The sequence below is a fragment of the Lissotriton helveticus genome, chromosome 9, assembly GCF_964261635.1.
Source record: "Lissotriton helveticus chromosome 9, aLisHel1.1, whole genome shotgun sequence".
NCBI classification, from domain to species: domain Eukaryota; kingdom Metazoa; phylum Chordata; class Amphibia; order Caudata; family Salamandridae; genus Lissotriton; species Lissotriton helveticus.
This window is the reverse complement of record NC_136070.1, coordinates 1,135,438,951-1,135,457,307: the sequence shown is the minus strand read 5'-3', so window position 1 is coordinate 1,135,457,307 and position 18,357 is coordinate 1,135,438,951. Positions and strand designations below refer to the sequence as shown.

Here is an 18,357-nt window from a genome sequence, read left to right as displayed (position 1 = left end):
TCTAGTTCTGAAGAAAGAAATTTTTTTTACTGGTATACCAAGTAAAAACTGTAATGAATTGACAATAATAATAAGCAAACCATAAAAAAACATTTTGTTTCATGAATTGTGGTTGGAGCTGGCCAGGAGAAAAAAATAAAATAAATCTTTCTTGGCTTTCCAGAGATCCCATGTGATGTTAAAAGAAACATAGGAAATTCAATATGCTCCTTTTCAAGATCACACTTCTCACATTTACAAAAATGTTAGCATTGTTTTATCCTAGAGAACTTAAGGGGCGTGAACTCTATGGTCAACGAGAATTGGAGCAAAAATGGAATAGATCGTCCAGGTATACTACAACATATTTATTCAAGAGGTCTAAATTTACATGATCCACAAATCTCTGAAACATATTGCACAACCCAAAGGGCATGATCAATCAAGAAATGCCCAAAAGGAGTACGGGTGGCAGTGTTCCTTTCATCTCAAGATCTTATTCAAATTCATGGCACGCATTCCACAGATCAAGCTTAGTAAAGATGGTGGCACCTCAATCACTCTATTGGATGTCTTTAAGTAAAGCCAAATGATAACTAACTTTGATAATAACCTTATTAAGTCTTTGCCAATCTCAATGTAGGGTTATAACTGAATAGATTTCATTTGAACACAAAAGAAAATGTATCACATGCTGGGGAAATAGATCAAAGTAATAACACATTTTGCAAATGTTTATGGGAGGTACTCTGTAAGTGTTTTTCTTTTGAACTTAGAAATATCCCCGAAAATGAAATCGGAGCCTTGGGCACAGTAGTTATGACAGAATCAAATTCACTGTGTGGTGGTAAAGAGAACTTCCAAGGTTTTGCAAAAATGTCAGCAGAGTCTTGATATTGGGCTGGGATTAGTGCTGTAGAGGCAATAGTAACTTTACTCGACTTAGTCTAAATTTCATCAAATGAAGCTCAATAATCACAAGAAAAAAAGGCAATGCTCATGGTAAAATCAAGAATACTTGGAAATTGCTCTGGTAACCCAGTTTATGTATGGAATATGCCCGGGTAGCCATGGCAATCCAAACATTACTGCAGAGCTGGGCAAAGAGACAAGATCAAAAGATAATGTTTGTGATCTCTGAAACAAACAGTAAAAGGCATGGTCTTTTCATTTACTGTGCTAGGCTCTTAGGGCGTTCCGTCAACAGTCTACAAGTGCTCAGGCACGTTTTCTGACACTCAGGGAATTCAATTCTTCTAACCCCATTCATCATCAACATACATTCCAGAAACACTGAAATCAAGAAGCTCTGGAAAATGAACCCCAACTCTATCTTCCTAATGAAGAGAGACTGATAGAAGGAATAATAATGAGCTGAACTTTTTAGAAAAAGATCCAACACTAGTGAGCCACTGACCACCCTACTTGGTTTTCCTTCCTAGGGCTCTAGTATTTCCTGCATTCCCTTCAGGGTGAATAGGGCTAGTTCTGTCAATATGACCATCTTGCCCTTAGTTCCTCAATAGGCCAACTCTTCTCTTGGGTCTTTTTCAGCTTTGGACAACGGACTCTAGCGATTGTAATCTGACAGAATTGGTTCTTCTTTAAAGGATGGTGAATCTGCTAAACTGTACTCATTCTTCTGACCGGATAAAGTTTGAGAAAAGTGGCATGGACACGACCTTGAATCTTCCATCGCTCATTCTTACAGATGATGTTCTAGAAGTGGGCAGTTACTACCATCTCTGACAAGGATGTTGGTTAAGCTGAACTCACTAAACCATCCTTAATCTCTGTCGTAAGGCGCCACATGAAGTGTCATCGGGGTTGTTTCCACCGAGTTGTTTGCAGCAGACAGCTGTTGAAAATGGGTCACATAAGATACCATATCTGCATTGCCTTGCTGGATATCACACAGTGCCCCTTCAGCTAAGAATATCTTTCGAGCCTCTTGAGCATCGTAAATGAAATTTCGAAAGTTGCATAAATATCAAGGTATGGATTTTAACTCCACAAATAATGAAGTGGTCAAGACAATGCTGCTCCATAGAGACTAGCAATAAGGTATCACAACTTACAGCAGTTAGACACAAACTGAGCCGGGCGAAAGACAAAATACACCAGAAAAGAATCCAGAAATTCCCTTAGTTTCGTTGAATACTAAAAAACTAGAATACTTGGACTAAACACAGGAAGATCATGGGCAGACAGAGGCTGACTTGGACCAGCATTATTTTGCTTCTCAACTGTTGCAGCTCTTGAGCTTCCTCTTGTAAGATTGCTCCAATGTCCTGTGCAGAATCCATATCAGTATTGAGCTCTAGGATTCTTTTGTGTCACAATCTGTCAATTTCTGGATGCAACTATCACATCATATCTCGTTGAAGCTGCCAGAAGTAATGGAGAATCCTTCCTGTAGCCAATGTATTGTTTAACGCTGAGGAACATCACGGGGAAACAACAGGTGTGTCCTTGAAGGGTAACTAATTGAAGACAAAAGACAAACGTTGCATAAAAAAGCCACCAAGCAGGAAATCCAAAGCATAGAGTTGTTGAGGAAACTCAATAAACCCAGACCGGATACAGAAGAAGCTGGATTCCAGCAGATGAAGCATTGTTACTGCAGGTAAATCATTGATTCCTGGAGATCAAGTAGGAAAACAGGAAACCAGAAGAGAGTACCAAAAAGGGAAACCTACCACCAAAGTTACTGGAGCATTAGCAACAACTTACTGAGAGTTCTAGCTCTTTTAATCAGCTAAAACATGAAGTAGATCAAAGAAGGATGTAGAAAGTAACAGAGAAAATAGCGCCACCACGATAGGTTGGGAGGGGACATTATAGACCACAGAGGTGACCATAGTGGTTTGCTAGGAACAACGTCTCATCGCTTTTCTCATGGAATGTTTGAACAGGAGTCATCTAGTGAAAGAAAGATTTTAAAGTAATGGACTGAAAATTAAATTCAGAGAAAGTGTTAGGAACTGAATTACAGACAGAAGAACCAGATAATGTGGTGTTTATAAAACTTAGAGGTGGAATAACCTACAGTGTGTGCCAAGAGTGGCTTCCAGAAAAAGCATTGTGCCCGTGGTGGGACACACATAGGAATCTGCCTCCTCAACGGTGCCAAAGGTAGGGGGACTGCTACAAACAATGGACCAAGCCAGGGGGAGATCTGCGTTGACTGAGTGGTATAACGTGCATACAGTGAATGAGCAAAAAAATGTAGTTCGGAGATAACTCAGGTTTTGCTTTGTCAGGATGGCATGTCAGCTAGCATGCATGTGTTTGTGGTATGAATGTTTAGGGTAATGGGAAGGAAAGGCCGACTTAAGGATTTGGTTGTTGAGAGAGTGACTGAGGTGGTTGGTAGTGATAATGCACAGGGATGTGCAGCATAATTAGTGGACAGGTAGGATGTACCTTTCCCGACAGGATTGCTGGGCAGTGGATTTGAGCTCTACTATTTTCGTTTAGAAAAGTGTGCAAGAGGGGTGGAGTACCATGACATATAGGATTAGTGATTCCAGTCCTCTGCATCAGAAAAAAAGGATGGTATGAGAAGCAGGGGTATAATTGCTTGGAAAAAAGAAACCGATAGCACAGAGAGTTTAGATCTGGGAAGGGTCAGTAAAAGGGAATAAAGAAATGGGGGCAGTGGTATACTAAGGGGAAAATAACCAGACATGCAGGAGAAACTAGGAAAGGAAAAAGTACAAGGAGTTAGAGAGACAAGATGGCATTGCAACAATTCACCTATGTTGGAAGAAAAGGATAGACAGAGGATGGTAACAGTGATTTGTCTAAGTTACTTGTAGACGGAGAAGAGATTGTTTGGGTGAGAGTCAAAAAAATGTAGGAATGATTTGACTGGTTTAGGTGCATTTGGCAAGAAAGAGTAGTAGATAGCAACACTGAAAGATGGAGAATTTGTGGATTTTTAGGAGGGACACAGCCGGGTCTGCTGTCCTGGCATAGACAGCTTTGAAGCAGTTGGTGATGGTGAGTCGTCACAAGAGGAGAAGTGTATGCATCTGCGTGCGTGTCGGGGGACAGGTGGGGCACAAAAGAGGGTAGATCTTCATGTTGAAGTTCTGAGCCAGACACTGGAAGAATAGGAGAATGCTGATGTGTAAGGGACTTATTTGTTGAGACTGAGATACATTTTGTGTTCTTGATGAGGGCTGTGCTTGGTAAGAGTTGTTGTCCATGTTTATTTGCCTCCATTTGTAACTTGGCTAGGTAGTGCTGGAACTAGAATAGCAATTTGAATTGTTGTCTGCTGTGATACTCGATAGGCAACATTACAAGGATGTTTTGCTAGGCTTAGGGTATACTCTGTAGTTTACAACAACCCAATACCAGAGTAGAGTGATTTATTGAGACTACCTAGAGGTAGAGAGACAATCTATGCAACCAAAGAGATGATTAGAGGAGAATTTGAGGAATTAGATTTGAAAAGGGGAGGCTGAAGCCATTTTGAGTGGGTGCCCAAAGAAATGAATTAGAGGAGAAAACAAAGAGGCAGGGAGCTGGTGTGCACTCAGGGCAAACGAAACGGGACTGAATGAAGATGTGCAAATGTCTCTGAGGTTTGTCAAATCATGTGGGACACTTGGACTTAAAGGTAGGAGCAGTGAAAACCACGTCCCACTCAATCAATCAATCAATCATAGCATTTGTATTGCGCGCTACTCACCCAGCAGGGTCTCGAGGCGCTTGGGGGAAGGGGTCCGCTATTGCTCGAACAACCAGGTCTTGAGTTGTCTCCTGAAGGCGAGATAGTCCTGGGTCAGCCAAAGATGGATAGGGAGGGGGTTCCAAGTCTTGGCCGCCAGGTAGGAGAAGGATCTACCTCCGGCGGTAGCTCTTCGGATGCGTGGTACGGCGGCGAGGGCGAGGCTTGTGGAACGTAGCTGGCGGCTGGGCGTGTAGAAGGTCAGGCGGTCGTTGAGGTACTTGGGGCCCAGGTCGTGAAGAGACTTGTGTGCGTGGGTGAGGAGCCTGAACGTGATCCTCTTGCTGACGGGGAGCCAGTGCAGGTCCTTCAGGTGGCCGGAGATGTGGCTGCGTCGGGGGATGTCCAGGATGAGTCGGGCGGAGGCGTTCTGGATGCGTTGGAGTCTTTTCTGTAGCTTGGCTGTGGTTCCGGCGTAGAGGGTGTTTCCGTAGTCCATTCGGCTGGTGACGAGTGCTTGGGTGACCGTCTTCCTGGTTTCAGTCGGGATCAATCGGAAGATCTTGCGGAGCATGCGTAGGGTGTTGAAGCATGATGAGGAGACGGCGTTGACTTGTCTGGTCATTGAGAGGGAGGAGTCCAGGATGAAGCCCAGGTTGCGTTCGTGGTCTGTTGGCTTGGGAGTGGCGCCCAGGGCGGGGGGCCACCAGGAGTCGTCCCTGACTCTCTGCTTTGTGGATGTGGTGTGAGGGACAGGGGGGGGACATGAGGAGGTTTACCAACTAGAATTGGACATGCCATTGATTGCACTGGGCATTTCCCTAGTGGGTTGGAGCCTATGGGTGCTGGTTTTGAAAGCACAGGGCCGCCCCTGGAACGTATGTCACTTTTCCCAGTTCCAGGAGGTTGAACTGCAGCAGGAACGTGAGGCTTCAAGGAAGTCAGAAAGAGAGTGAGTGGAAGGTAGAGATAAAATGACCAGGGAGAGGGAGGAGAGAGAATGTATGGATAGAAAGCGATTGTGCAAGGAGACGAAAGGAGTATTGCTGGTTTAAGCAGATTTGCCAAGGCTGCTTTTCGTTTCCCAGTCCAGCCTTGTTCCTAACGCCACAACCCATCCTCCCAATCTAACCGTGCTGTACGTAATCCAGAGGCGGGGACTGGAAGATGAGGCCTGGGAGAAGATGTCTGTTACCACAGTGATCCTTGTCTTGGACTAGCTCTCGATCCTGGGTTTATGCCTGGCGGAGACAGGGAATGTTTAGCCCCCCTCACAAACCCTATCTCACGCCAGGCACAGAGGGAAGAGCACGAAAGAAGACTGTAAAGAGAGGGGTACCGCCAGGGCTCAAGTAGGGGTGCCACTTGGGTGGACGGCGTCCCCCCACTTATTTTACCGGGAGCTCGACAACTGGAGCAAATGGAGTCACACATTCACTCTTTGGCCTCTCTGGGGCGAGATCGGTGCCCATTCAGAACGCTCCTCACACGCTGGCTTTTCTGATGCAATTGCATCTAAGGGGTGAGCGAGTGGAAACAATGAGTCTGTGGTGCAGGCCACCTTTCGTGACGTCATTTCCTGTTGTGACGTCAGCGTCCCCCCACTTCTTTTTTTAGGGCTTGTGCCCTGGGTACAGTTCAAAAGCACAAAAGTGAGGTAGATCACGAGAGAGAGAGAGAGAGAGAGAGAGAGAGAGAGAGAGAGAGAGAGAGAGAGAGAGAGAGAGAGAGAGAGAGAGAGAGAGAGAGAGAGAGAGAGAGAGAGAGAGAGAGAGAGAGAGAGAGAGAGAGAGAGAGAGAGAGAGAGAGAGAGAGAGAGAGAGAGAGAGAGAGAGAAATTCAAAACTTGGAGTATAAAAATGCTCCTACCAGAGGGACAGAGACGAATGAGCAGTGTCCCGGTCTAAGACTGAGAAAATGCCTTAAAGAGATGGAAGGAGGGAGATACAACTCAAAAAGGTAGGTTAGTGAAAAGCAAAGAACCTAAAAGGCACAGTATGAACATGTCAAAGAAAGAAAGGCAGATACAGATCAGAATAGTTCTAAAATGATGTGTGAGAAATGCCTCAAAAGGTAGGGAGATTAAATGAACAGACATTAAAAAGGTCCCATAGTAAATTTAGATCAGTTGCTCACATGCAAGAGAGATGGGGGTGAGAGACCAACGGAAAATTGGAGTTAGACATATCAGAGGCATGGGTTTAATAAAAGAGAACATGGCCACTTAGAAGCGAGGGGAAAAAAGTACAGACAGGTGTGTGTGAGAGATAAAGGGAAAAGCATGAAAAGGAACAGGTAACAGATAGTGATAAACACAAACACCCAAGGGAATGTTTTCATCTATATTATACTGGATGAACCTCACTTACCATTCTGCTAAAAAAAGATCCATTGCGTGATGTATCTTAGCGCTTAGAGTTTCTAGTTCCCAGGTACATTTTTCTGGTATAGATTTGCCTTCCACACCAGCATCTGTATGTGCGAAGGAAACAGCAGGGGAGGCTGTATTTCGAGAAATAGAAAACAAAAACGAATAATGATAAAACGACAGAAACCTATTTCCTATAGTCACCTTGCCAGCCAAAAATGTTACTTACCAGCTGAAATTGAGGGAGGTCTGCCACCCAACAAAAATTTAACAAGATAGGAATTAACAACATATGGATATGTGCCACCTTTCGTAGAGCTATGTAATTCTTTACTAAAGTAGCAGATGTCTGGAGCCCCTATAGAGGGCTCCACTTCGGGATAATGCACATGCCGCACAGATATGATTGTGACCTTGGCCAAGAATGTCTCGTAGTTAAGCTCGGTACAATTAGAGCGATGCACTGCTTACATATTTGAGATTAAAGTACAGCGCGTGCTCCATAATTGTAAACAGGTGGGTGCGCTGTGGTCCTGATCCTTTGAATGTTCTGGGATGTAAATTGTAACTTTTGACTTTTTCTGTCTCCATCACCTACCCGTAAACACAATCCACCTCTGTTTGTGTCCAGCCACTTCTTTCTAAAGTTCTAATGCAACTTTGTATCGCTTCTGTGGTGGGAAAGACTGATTTTCTGCAACGGTGCGCCAGCTCGGTCTAACAAGACGTGACTCATAGTTACGCACAGTGAACAGAGATGCACAGCTGCGAGTGAAGCACTAACCACACACAGCTCACACGCGTGAATGGTGCACTGCACACCGCTGGCAAGAGTCCCAAGTTTCGTCATACATGTGTCAACACAGAGGTCCTGAAGTTGTTGGTCGGGCAGGTGTGGTTTTCGGACAGTCCACCGTCTGAAGAATCGATGTGAAGACTCGGGCATCCATTTCACGATCCCGCCGAACACTTCATGACAGCTGGACTGCCCTCTCGCCTCTGGGCGCTGCAGCGGTCTCTTCCCTCGAGCTTCACCTCCTAAAGCCCGGCCAGGGTTGTGAGCGAGACCCACGGTCCCAGCAGCCTGTGGCTCACCCAAACAGGGTACAAGTCCTAGAAAAAGAAGTTGGGGGACTGAGCATATGCAAATGACCTCGTGACGTCACCGTGAGGCCCAGCTTCTTGGCAGGGGGGACGCCGTCCACCCTGTGAAAAGAGTGGGGGGACGCCGTCCACCCGCGTGTACCCCGATTCGAGCCCTGCAAACAAACATCACCCTGTGCACGCCAGCCTGGGCGCAGACCCAGCCCGGGGCGGCGGCCGGCGCTGGGACCCGGGGCGGCTCCCAGTCTGCCGGTGTGTGTCCGAGACGCCTCTGGCAGGAGCCGGGCGGGGTGGGACCGGGCGCGGGCAGGTTCCCCGGGCAGCGGACTGCGCATGCGCACCGCCAGTTCCCATCAGCGGGTCGGGAGCAGCAAACAAGCGGCGAGAAGCCTTTGTATGCTCTTAAAGGAGCCGCGGACCATTCCCCGGAGCCCGAGGCAGGGCAGAAAGTGACAGCTGGGCAGAGAGGGCTGCCGGTGGCCGCGGGGGACGGCGGGAACCCCCGCAGCGCGGCGGGCACCTGAGGGCGCAGTGCCAGCCCGCGCACCCCCGGGCGGCTGCTGGAAAAGTTCTGCCGGTGGAGGCTGCGCGTCCGCCGGACAGGGGAAGTTGGGCTCCGGCTCCAGGGCACGGTCGCCCCTCGCCTCCGGCCGGTGCCCCCGTTCTATGAGCCTCTCGCCCCCCGGGGGGCACCTGTCCAGTGCCCGGGAGCGCCTCCCGCCGCCATGGCCAAGGTGATCCAGAAGAAGAGCCACTGGACGGGCAGGGTGAACCGCTGCGCGGTGAGCCGAGCCCCCGGGAGCCCGGGGCTGGCGCTGCCGCTGCTGGGGGGCGCCGAGCACGGGGAGTTCTGCTACCTGGCGGTGGGGGAGGAGCTGGCCGGCCTGCAGTGCGTGGAGGGCAGCCTGGCGGCCGGGGAGCTGCTGCTGGAGGTGGCCGGGGTCTCGGTGTCCGGGCTGCCGCGGTACGACGTGCAGGAGCGGCTCCGGGAGAGCAAGGAGCCCGTGCCGCTCAAGACCGTCAGACAAGGTGAGGGGCTGCTGTGTGTGAAGGGTGGTACATGTGAGGGCGGCGCACGGGCTGTGAGGGGGTCACAGGCGCCCACAGGGGCTGCGCAAAGTGTGCCACGGGAAGGCGTCACGAGCTGGGTACAAAGTGCATCACGGGGTCTGTGTAAAGTCCACCGCACCACAGACTCTACACAAAGTGCATCACGGGGTCTGTGTAAAGTCCACCGCACCACACACAGTCTCTACACAAAGTGCATCACGGGGTCTGTGTAAAGTCCACCACACCACAGACTCTACACAAAGTGCATCACGGAGTCTGTGTACTTTCCACAAAGTGCATCACGTTGTCTGTATAAAGTCCACCACAGGCTCTCTACAAAGTGCATCACGGGGTCTATGTAAAGTCCACCACACCACAGACTCTACACAAAGTGCATCACGGAGTCTGTGTACTTTCCACAAAGTGCATCACGTTGTCTGTATAAAGTCCACCACAGGCTCTCTACAAAGTGCATCACGGGTCTGTGTAAAGTCCACCGCACCACAGACTCTACAAAAAGTGCATCACGGGGTCTGTGTAAAGTCCACCGCACCACAGACTCTCCACAAAGTGCATCACGAGGTCTGTATAAAGTCCACTACAGGCTCTCCACAAAGTGCATCACGGGGTCTGTATAAAGTCCATCACAACACAGACTCTCCACAAAGTGCAACACGTGGTCTGTGTAAAGTCCACCGCACCACAGACTCTCCACAAAGTGCATCACGAGGTCTGTATAAAGTCCTCTACAGGCTCTGCACAAAGTGCATCACAGGGTCTGTATAAAGTCCACCACAGGCTCTCCACAAAGTGCATCACGGGGTCTGTATAAAGTCCATCACAACACAGACTCTACACAAAGTGCATCACGGGTCTGTGTAAAGTCCACCACACCACAGACTCTCCACAAAGTGCAACACGTGGTCTGTGTAAAGTCCACCGCACCACAGACTCTCCACAAAGTGCATCACGAGGTCTGTATAAAGTCCTCTACAGGCTCTGCACAAAGTGCATCACAGGGTCTGTATAAAGTCCACCACAGGCTCTCCACAAAGTGCATCACGGGTTCTGTATAAAGTCCACCACAACACAGACTCCACACAAAGTGCAACACGGGGTCTGTGTCAAGTCCACCATAGACTTTCCACAAAGTGCATCACGTGTTCTGTATAAAGTCCACCACAGACTCTCCACAACCTGCATCAAGGGGTCTGTGTAAAGTCCACCACAGGCATTTACTCCACAAGTATATCCCACGATGTTATTTCTCAGTGTCAGTCCAGGGTTTATGACAGGCTCTGTAGCAAGGATTATCACAGCCAGGCCGTCAGCACCGCACACTGTAGTAGTGTCAAAAGGTCTTCCACGCACACTCTGTTCAAGATTACCACAGGCTCTGTGGAACATACCACATTAAACAGGCTCTCTGCACTGTGTATGTTCCAGACTTTTGAACACATAAGCCTCTGTCACCAGTTTCATACACAAAAGTGCTTTTTAGGTGTTGTGCACGGTCTGTCACACAGGCACAGGCACTGTCACGTGCGCTCTGACTTAGAAGGGCTGCTATACATGCCTGTCGCATGCTTCGCCACATACATTCCAGATATAACTCATTGTTAAACGGAAAGCTCCTGTCAGACCCGGTCTGTCGCCAACTCTGTCCAGGAAGTTACACGGGACCTGTCACAAACGCTGCGTCTCCGATACATAAAACCTTTCACTGTCTCTTGTCGTTGTCACTATTATCACTCAAGCTTTATACCCGCCTATGTGACGGGACATGTCACTGTCTGGCTTTGACACGTTTTGACACGCTCTGCCACTGTGTTGTCAAACTAATTATGTTACCGTCTCCGCGTGAAAGGTTTTAGCGCTGTCGCACAAGCTCCTGTTGCGTTTTCCACATGATCTGTCACTGTTTCCACTGTTCAAGTTGTCTCACACACAGCCGGAAGATTATTCACAGCCCCTGTCGTGGCGTAGTTCACCAAAGGCACAGTACAAAAGGTCTCGAGCTACACGTGTCAACCCTTGCAGGGTGCCTGTAATTGCAAACGGTCTGTTATTTACAAAAAAAACAATATATGAATGTAAACAGTTCGCATCGCTGCTTAACGTCTCATCCACCGTACATCTGACTGCAACTGAGCCATTCACTCTGCGAGTGACTACTTGTCCTATAAAAGTTTAACAGGGTCAGCTACAGCCCCTACAAGTACTGTACCCCTGTTTAGGACGCCAAACCCTCCGTTTCTTTATGCAACCGCTGTGGCTATACACACGTCTTTCACACGACCTTGCATTGACAGCTACTCTGCACCTCTCTCTCTCTCTAAATTGAACTTAAAACGTTGCTGCATGATGCCTTTAAGATCTTGCATAGCCTCTAAAAGTCTTCAGCAGGCCAGCGTTTTGTATGACTGCATAGAAGCCACTAACAGGGGAAGGGCTGATCTCAGCCCCTCTCACTGCACACTTATTGGCAATCAGTGTGCAGTGAGAGGGGCTGTGAACAGGCCTTCCCCTACTAGACCTGTGCACAGCGACAAGGGCTGTGCATATCGACAAGGGCTGTGCATAGCGACAAGTGTTGTGCAATCAGTGATTGCACAGCCCGTGTCGCTGTGCACAGGTCAGTTGACAGTGGCACAGCCCTTGTCGCTGTGTACAGATCAGGTGCACAACCCTTGTCGCTGTGCACAGGTCAGTTGACAGTGGCACAGCCCTTGTCACTGTGCACGGGCCAGTTGGCAGGTGCACAGCCCTTGTCGCTGTGCACGGGCCAGTTGGCAGGTGCACAGCCCTTGTCGCTGTGCACGGGCTAGTTGACATGGGCACAGCCCTTGTTGCTGTGCACAGGCTAGTTGACAGGTGCACAGCCCTTGTCACTGTGCACGGGCCAGATGGCAGGTGCACAGCCCTTGTCGCTGTGCACGGGCTAGTTGACAGGTGCACAGCCCTTGTTGCTGTGCACAGGCTAGTTGACAGGTGCACAGCCCTTGTCCCTGTGCACAGGCCAGCTGACAGGTGCACAGCCCTTGTCCCTGTGCACAGGCCAGCTGACAGGTCCACAGCCCTTGTCGCTGTGCACAGGTCAGCTGACAGCAGGTCAGTTGACAGTTGCACAGCCCTTGTCACTGTGCACAGGTGAGTTCACAGCCCTTGTCGCTTTGCACAGGTCAGGTGCACAGCCCTTGTCGCTGTGCACAGGTCAGTTGACAGTGGCACAGCCCTTGTTGCTGTGCACAGGTCAGTTGACAGTGGTACAGCCCTTGTCGCTGTGCACAGGCCAGTTGACGGGTGCACAGCCCTTGTCGCTGTGCACAGGCTAGTTGACAGGTGCACAGCCCTTGTCGCTGTGCACAGGTCAGGTGCACAGCCATTGTCGCTGTGCACAGTTCAGTTGACAGTTGCACAGCCCTTGTCGCTGTGCACAGGTCAGTGGACAGCTGAATGACCCTACACAGACCGTGTCTTTGCACACCGGCCTCTCACAATAGTAAGGCCTTACACAGCCCATGGCACTGTACTCATATAACACTGCAGCAGTTGCTGCATACAAGTTACACAACCCCTTTCACTGCACACTAATCTCAAACCATGGTTGGACCTTACACCGCTGTGGTCACTGTACTCTGGCCGCTAACAGCAGTAAGATCTTACACACATTTGTAAGAGCACCAGGACCTTACACCGTCTATGCCGCGATTCACAAGCCTGAAACCGCTTCTCCCACCCAGTACAGACACCAGTAACGCCTCCAGGAACATCACACTGCGCATGTCACTGTAAAGGCGTCACTTAACAGAAGGGTCTTATACTTACCACAAGCGTGAACAGCATCGGGACTTTACATACTACCTGTCACTGTGCTTACGTCTTCACCACAACACTTAATGACCACCTGTCAGATACTCTGAAGCTGTACAGGTGTTTCTCGCATAAGTTTACAAATACTCCTTTTATTGTCTATTCTGGTCCCGAAACTTTAGCAGAAGTTTTGACATTCTCGTGTCACGTGATTGCTGGCAGTTCTTTCTGCACAGCCCCGGCGTGACCTCCACCCATCTCCTCAACAGTGGCCAAACAACACCGACGGGTTCTCCCACAGGCCCTGGTCTCACCTCCTCGCGCGCACACAGCTCGAGCCAGGGCGTCTCCGCTGCTGATGCAGGCCTTACGTTGCTGTGTACAGACACAACAAGTGTGCCACGCGCTGCACCCTTTGACGACATCTGCGCGCGTGCTCGTCTATCACATGTCCTTGCTGGCCTCACAGCCGGCACTGTTAAAACCTCGTGTATCATGCACAGACACACGCATCTCCCTCTGTTCAGTTATCCCGTCACTGCACACTCAGGTTATCTTCCACAGGGCCTTCCATATGTATGTCTTTTACATTTAAGGCTGCTTTTCTAAGACTTTCAGTCTGCTGCAATGCACTATTCCTGCACCACCATCCACTATCTGTGTTGCTCTGTAGGGATCTCCAGCGGCCCATGGCACACTCATATCACACACTCTCTTATGATGCAGTTCCTACACACACTCACCTTTCATTCACCGTGCCACCTGCGCACACACACATCCAGCACCACCTTCAAAAGTTTCTGCCAAACCAAGTCACCCTAAAGAAATCTTCATCAGCACCTGACACACTCTTCTGACATACAGTTGGTTATTGTGCACACATCCTGATCTCATAACAGAAATAAACCTCGGCACTCTTATTCAATTTTTATCAAGTCATCAAGTTATTTAAGCAAGTTAATTCAAAGTACCAGCAGGAAATCAATATCGTTCTTGCCGTATCCGTTTAATATGAATATACACCAGAACACTGAATTACAAAGTTAAACACAATAACAGTATATTTAGATGAACAGCTTGATGTGGCAATCTTCCTTTCAAGTGTTGAACCAGCAGTCAACACGTGTTTCGTTTCCTAGAAACTTTTTCAAGGCTTCAATCATCACTAGTATGGATGGCCAAAAGGTGGTATATATCTGTCCAAGTCTTGTCCTGGGGATTCGTTTATCCCTATTGATTCTGTTAATTCTAGGCATGTTTTATCTCTGTTAAGTAATTGACCGCGTCACGTATTCATCAATATAGGTTCACTTGTTGTGCATAAGTTTGGGTAGTCACAAAGTCTTGGGCTATGATATGCCCCTTATGTCCTCGAGAATCTTTCACAGCGCAGTCGTTCCCGAATTTGACCTGATCTCACACTCACTGTGGTGACTTCTGCTTGCAAAGTTTTTCAACACCGTTTCAACCCATGTCAGTTTGTAGGGATCTTCAGCAGCACCTGCATTATTTTGTAGGCATGTGTGCGCTCACAAAATGATAGAGGCGGCTTGGTCAAATCTTTTTTTTTTTCTTCTAAACTTTAGTTGCACAAAATTGTGGAAACTGTGCAGCATGGCTAAAAAAAAAAAATATCAAAGCCAAAAGGTCACAAAGGTGAGACCTGTTTGCTTTGCCAATACTTATTAGCTTTCCCTGTGCTGTCAATCTGGTCAGGTAACTCAGTTGTGTAATTCCAGAGTTGGAGAGATATGTTTAACTTGTAAATTGGAGGTCAGATTTTGTCAGGCTTGCTCGGCCTTACATAGTTTCAAGGTTGATAACACTGGTAGAACTGAGTAAGGTGAAATGACATGCTACAGTGCTTCTAGGAAAAAACTGTGTGATAGTAAGTAGTATGTAAATGACTAGCCCTTCTAAAAAATGCACTTCTAATAAATGCCATTAAATGTTATGAAAATACATCACGTCAATCTCCAAATTTAAAATGCAGTGTGAAATGTGGCTGTGTTTTGTTTTTGCCTGTGCTATTAATCCATTCTGATGTAACCTCTATGCCTGGAAGTTCTCAGACGGGGAAGAACTTTCCTAGATGTATTGCTCTGATGGGGGGACTCTGGTATGCCAGTGGCTAGAAATACGTTTAATCAAGAATTTTGCCTTTTTCAGTATTTTATAATTTTAGTTATTGATTGGACCAATTGAGCATAGTATTGTAAAATGCAACCATGCTTATCAAATGCCGCCATTTTATTAGGTTTGACTTAAGTCTACACTTGTTTTATATGCAAAGTTCAAATGTGTTTTCACTTTTTTCACAAACACAAGCTAATTTTGAAAATAACTTGGATTTAGCTTCTCAAAATGTTTCCACCATGATTGTGTTCTGTGTGGACAACTTGAGGTAGCGGAAGTGACATGTTAAGGGACTGATGTCAAACGTAGTCCCAGGAGGCGGTATCTATGTCAGATTTTGGGGATAACATCTGACGAAATGTTTTTCATGTATTGTAGATGAATTTTATGTAAAGGAATCCTCAGAAGTGGCCCAGACCCAGAGAAATGTCCTCATATATCCACATTTGATACATTGGCAGGACTGTACTAGTAATATAAAGCAGCCCTTGCAATTTTGTCAGACCCCCCACCCCCACCTCTGGGTTACTGGGGTGTTGCAAGTGTGAAGCACTGCTGCTTTTGTTACTGAGGGCAGATATTGCAGCACTGCTGCAAAACCGCCCCCCACCCCAGTAACACAACCGGCCCGCACCGCTGCAAAATCGGCCCCAACCCTTCCAGCCTCCTGGGGAAACACCCGATGCCCGGTATGGCCAGTCCGGCCGTGTACATTGGTATGCAATAATTTTAAATACGTTCCTTTAAATACCTGTTGCTTATCTTGAATGTAAAACGATGCTAGAGAGTTCTGTCCCAAAAGTGGAAACTCTGCTTGGGTATGTCTTGTGAAGTATTTCATGTTCTAAACAACATCAACATTTACTCAATGATCCAAAGACAATGTAACCATAAGGGAAATGGATCCCAGTAAAGTCTGAAGCAACTCCTCTTTAACTGTTAAACTTCTCAAGTAGTGAACTTAACACTGTTAACTAGGCTCACCAATAGGACAACCGGCTTCCCAGATGTTCCAATTTTTTTATAGTCCTGATGAGGACCCACGTACTTGGTACTCAAGAGTCGAAACGCTAACTAGATTAATGGAGTATTTGGATCTCATAGGTGAACATTTTAAATACAAATAAGATGGAGTGTTAAGGTACAACTTATGCATACTCCTATTACTTATGCTTTCCTCTTTGTTGTTTCTTTTTTGTTTGCTCTATTACACCCATGTCTCAGTTTTACGGCCACTGAGGACTCTGTCCTGCCCCCTCTACACTTAATTTCACATTTTTTGAAAATATGTCTAGCTGTCTTTCATATCCATATTACAATGATGTCCACCAAGAGCAGATGTTGTCTGTAAAGCAGCTACTGCTTTACAAATGTTGACAAACCTGTTGTTTTTGGCAGGGCAGAGTCTGTTTTCGTACTTGTTTGTTGTTTTGATTCACTGGCACTCTTTAGAAGTGTAAATGTAAATGTAAATGTATTGCGACTTATATAGCGCACATATCACCCAAAGGTATCAAGGCGCTTGCTTAGGGAACCCGTCCTGGTATTCCCCTGTCAGATACCCCGGCAGGGTATCCACAAGGTGAAAGCCAGGCATCCCGCCGCGAGGGGCTGTAGCGGAGATTAAGCAAGCTATTGCCCAGAGTCGCAGAGTGTGACCCCGTGAGTTGAGTAGGCACCGAAGCGAGAATTGTCGAGTCCGTGGAATTTTTGAGCCCGAGCCCCGCCGAGGCGGGGAATCGAACCCTGGTCCACAGCCGATCTCAGCATCCGGGTCTGCCGCTTCTAACCACTGAGCCACGCTTCTCCAGTGCAGTGCAGTGCAGCACGTGACACAAAGTGCGAGATGGAGTAACAGAGCAACAAACGCTGACTGTTTGACAGCAGAGACCCTTGCACCTTGTGATAATCACTCAGGAATGCACTCCCTCCTTCAGCCCTGCTGGCATGTGACAGTGCACTGGAGAAGGTGTGGGTGTGGTGTTGTTTCATCGATCGGCTGATAGGCAGGGATACTTCAGAGTTCAAACAAGGGAGTTGGCTGATATTTCCAGCCCTCTTCTTTTCTGCAAATTTAAAGCACAAATTGCCAACGGATAAACAGTCCACCCTGAACATAGCACTTCAAAGACACCTGATATATTTTGTAGTCAAAATAGAATCCAATTTATTCTGTTGGCAAATATTTCCCACGCATGCCCCTGTCTTTTAATGTGGTTCACATGAGAAGTAGCGAATAACCGGAGCGGGAAGTAGCAATTTGACAAGCTTAGACTTCAGACAGCTTCTTTTTTTTGTAAAAGAAAGATTCAGGCTTTCAAGTTTCACCACCCACGCGCCCGAGCGGCACTGAAGCACACAAAGCAATCTCTCGATCATTGTAAACTTGTTCGCGATCAGATAAACTGTGCACGTGGCGACGTTAGGTTGCACTCAGGGGTGTAGCTTGGTCAGTCAGGTTGTGGGGTGGGGGGTGAGCTTCAAATTTCCCAACAATCACGCTGGCATATAATGTTAAAATACATTATAGGACAAGCAGGGCCGCAGGGCACATGAGAGGTAGTCGCGGCTGGTATAACTCGTGGGTGGGGGTCCCGCGGGGAGTGGTTCACGCGGGGGAGTCTAATAAAGAAAAAAAATAATACTTAAGTTAACTTAACTTTGCATTTGCGGCCCATCCTGCGTCGTCCATCTGAACAGGAAGCAGCCACAGGCAGCTTCCCTCCCCTCCCCTAAGCCAATCACAATGCTGCGATGGCAGCATTGTGGTTGGCTGGGATGCCGACTCCACAGGTGTCTATGGGGAGGCCATTTCCTCTATGTAGACTACATACAGAAAATGCAGAGTGCGCATAATGGGTTTGACCAAACAGTCCGCGCACTCAGAGTGGGTAAGCAACTCCTCCCCTGGACTCTTGCCCGACCGCCCCCCCCCCTCCCCCAAAACGAGGCATACCCTCTTGCTTTCTCGCAGTGCAAGAAGCAGAAACATAAAATGGTATTTAAAATACCATTTTATTTTTCTGCTTCTCGCACTGCGAGAAAGCACTGGGGCAACGCTCCTCCGCCCAAATGGAGGAGCCGCCCCTTATGAGAGGGGCTTAACGCCTTAACCGCGGCGGACATTCTGCTGCAGTGCGAGGCGTTCTATTGAGTGGGTGGCCAACGGACGTGCACAGCACTACAGAGGTAGTGCTCGCGACGGCCGTTGGCCGACAGAAGCAGC

The 18,357-nt window shown here is 47.9% G+C and overlaps 1 protein-coding gene and 1 long non-coding RNA gene across 8 annotated transcripts in view; one reads left to right on the top strand and one right to left on the bottom strand.

Annotated features, from left to right (window-relative positions):
* Nucleotides 1-332: 332 nt before the first annotated feature.
* LOC144782278 (uncharacterized) lies at nucleotides 333-8,458 on the bottom strand. The gene is made up of 3 exons (XR_013601130.1): nucleotides 7,258-8,458; nucleotides 7,030-7,162; nucleotides 333-2,462 (listed from the first exon to the last, which is right to left on the bottom strand). It is a non-coding gene; the product is annotated as an uncharacterized LOC144782278 (long non-coding RNA).
* An 11-nt stretch (nucleotides 8,459-8,469) lies between these two features.
* Nucleotides 8,470-18,357, top strand: part of MAGI1 (membrane associated guanylate kinase, WW and PDZ domain containing 1) — a 1,290,512-nt gene continuing 1,280,624 nt past the window's right edge. For all 7 annotated transcript variants that reach the window (XM_078661551.1, XM_078661549.1, XM_078661547.1 and 4 more), the window contains exon 1: nucleotides 8,470-9,161. In XM_078661551.1, coding sequence (XP_078517677.1) covers nucleotides 8,858-9,161 — 304 coding nt within the window. In that variant the 5' untranslated portion in view covers nucleotides 8,470-8,857. The remainder of the gene's footprint in view (nucleotides 9,162-18,357) is intronic.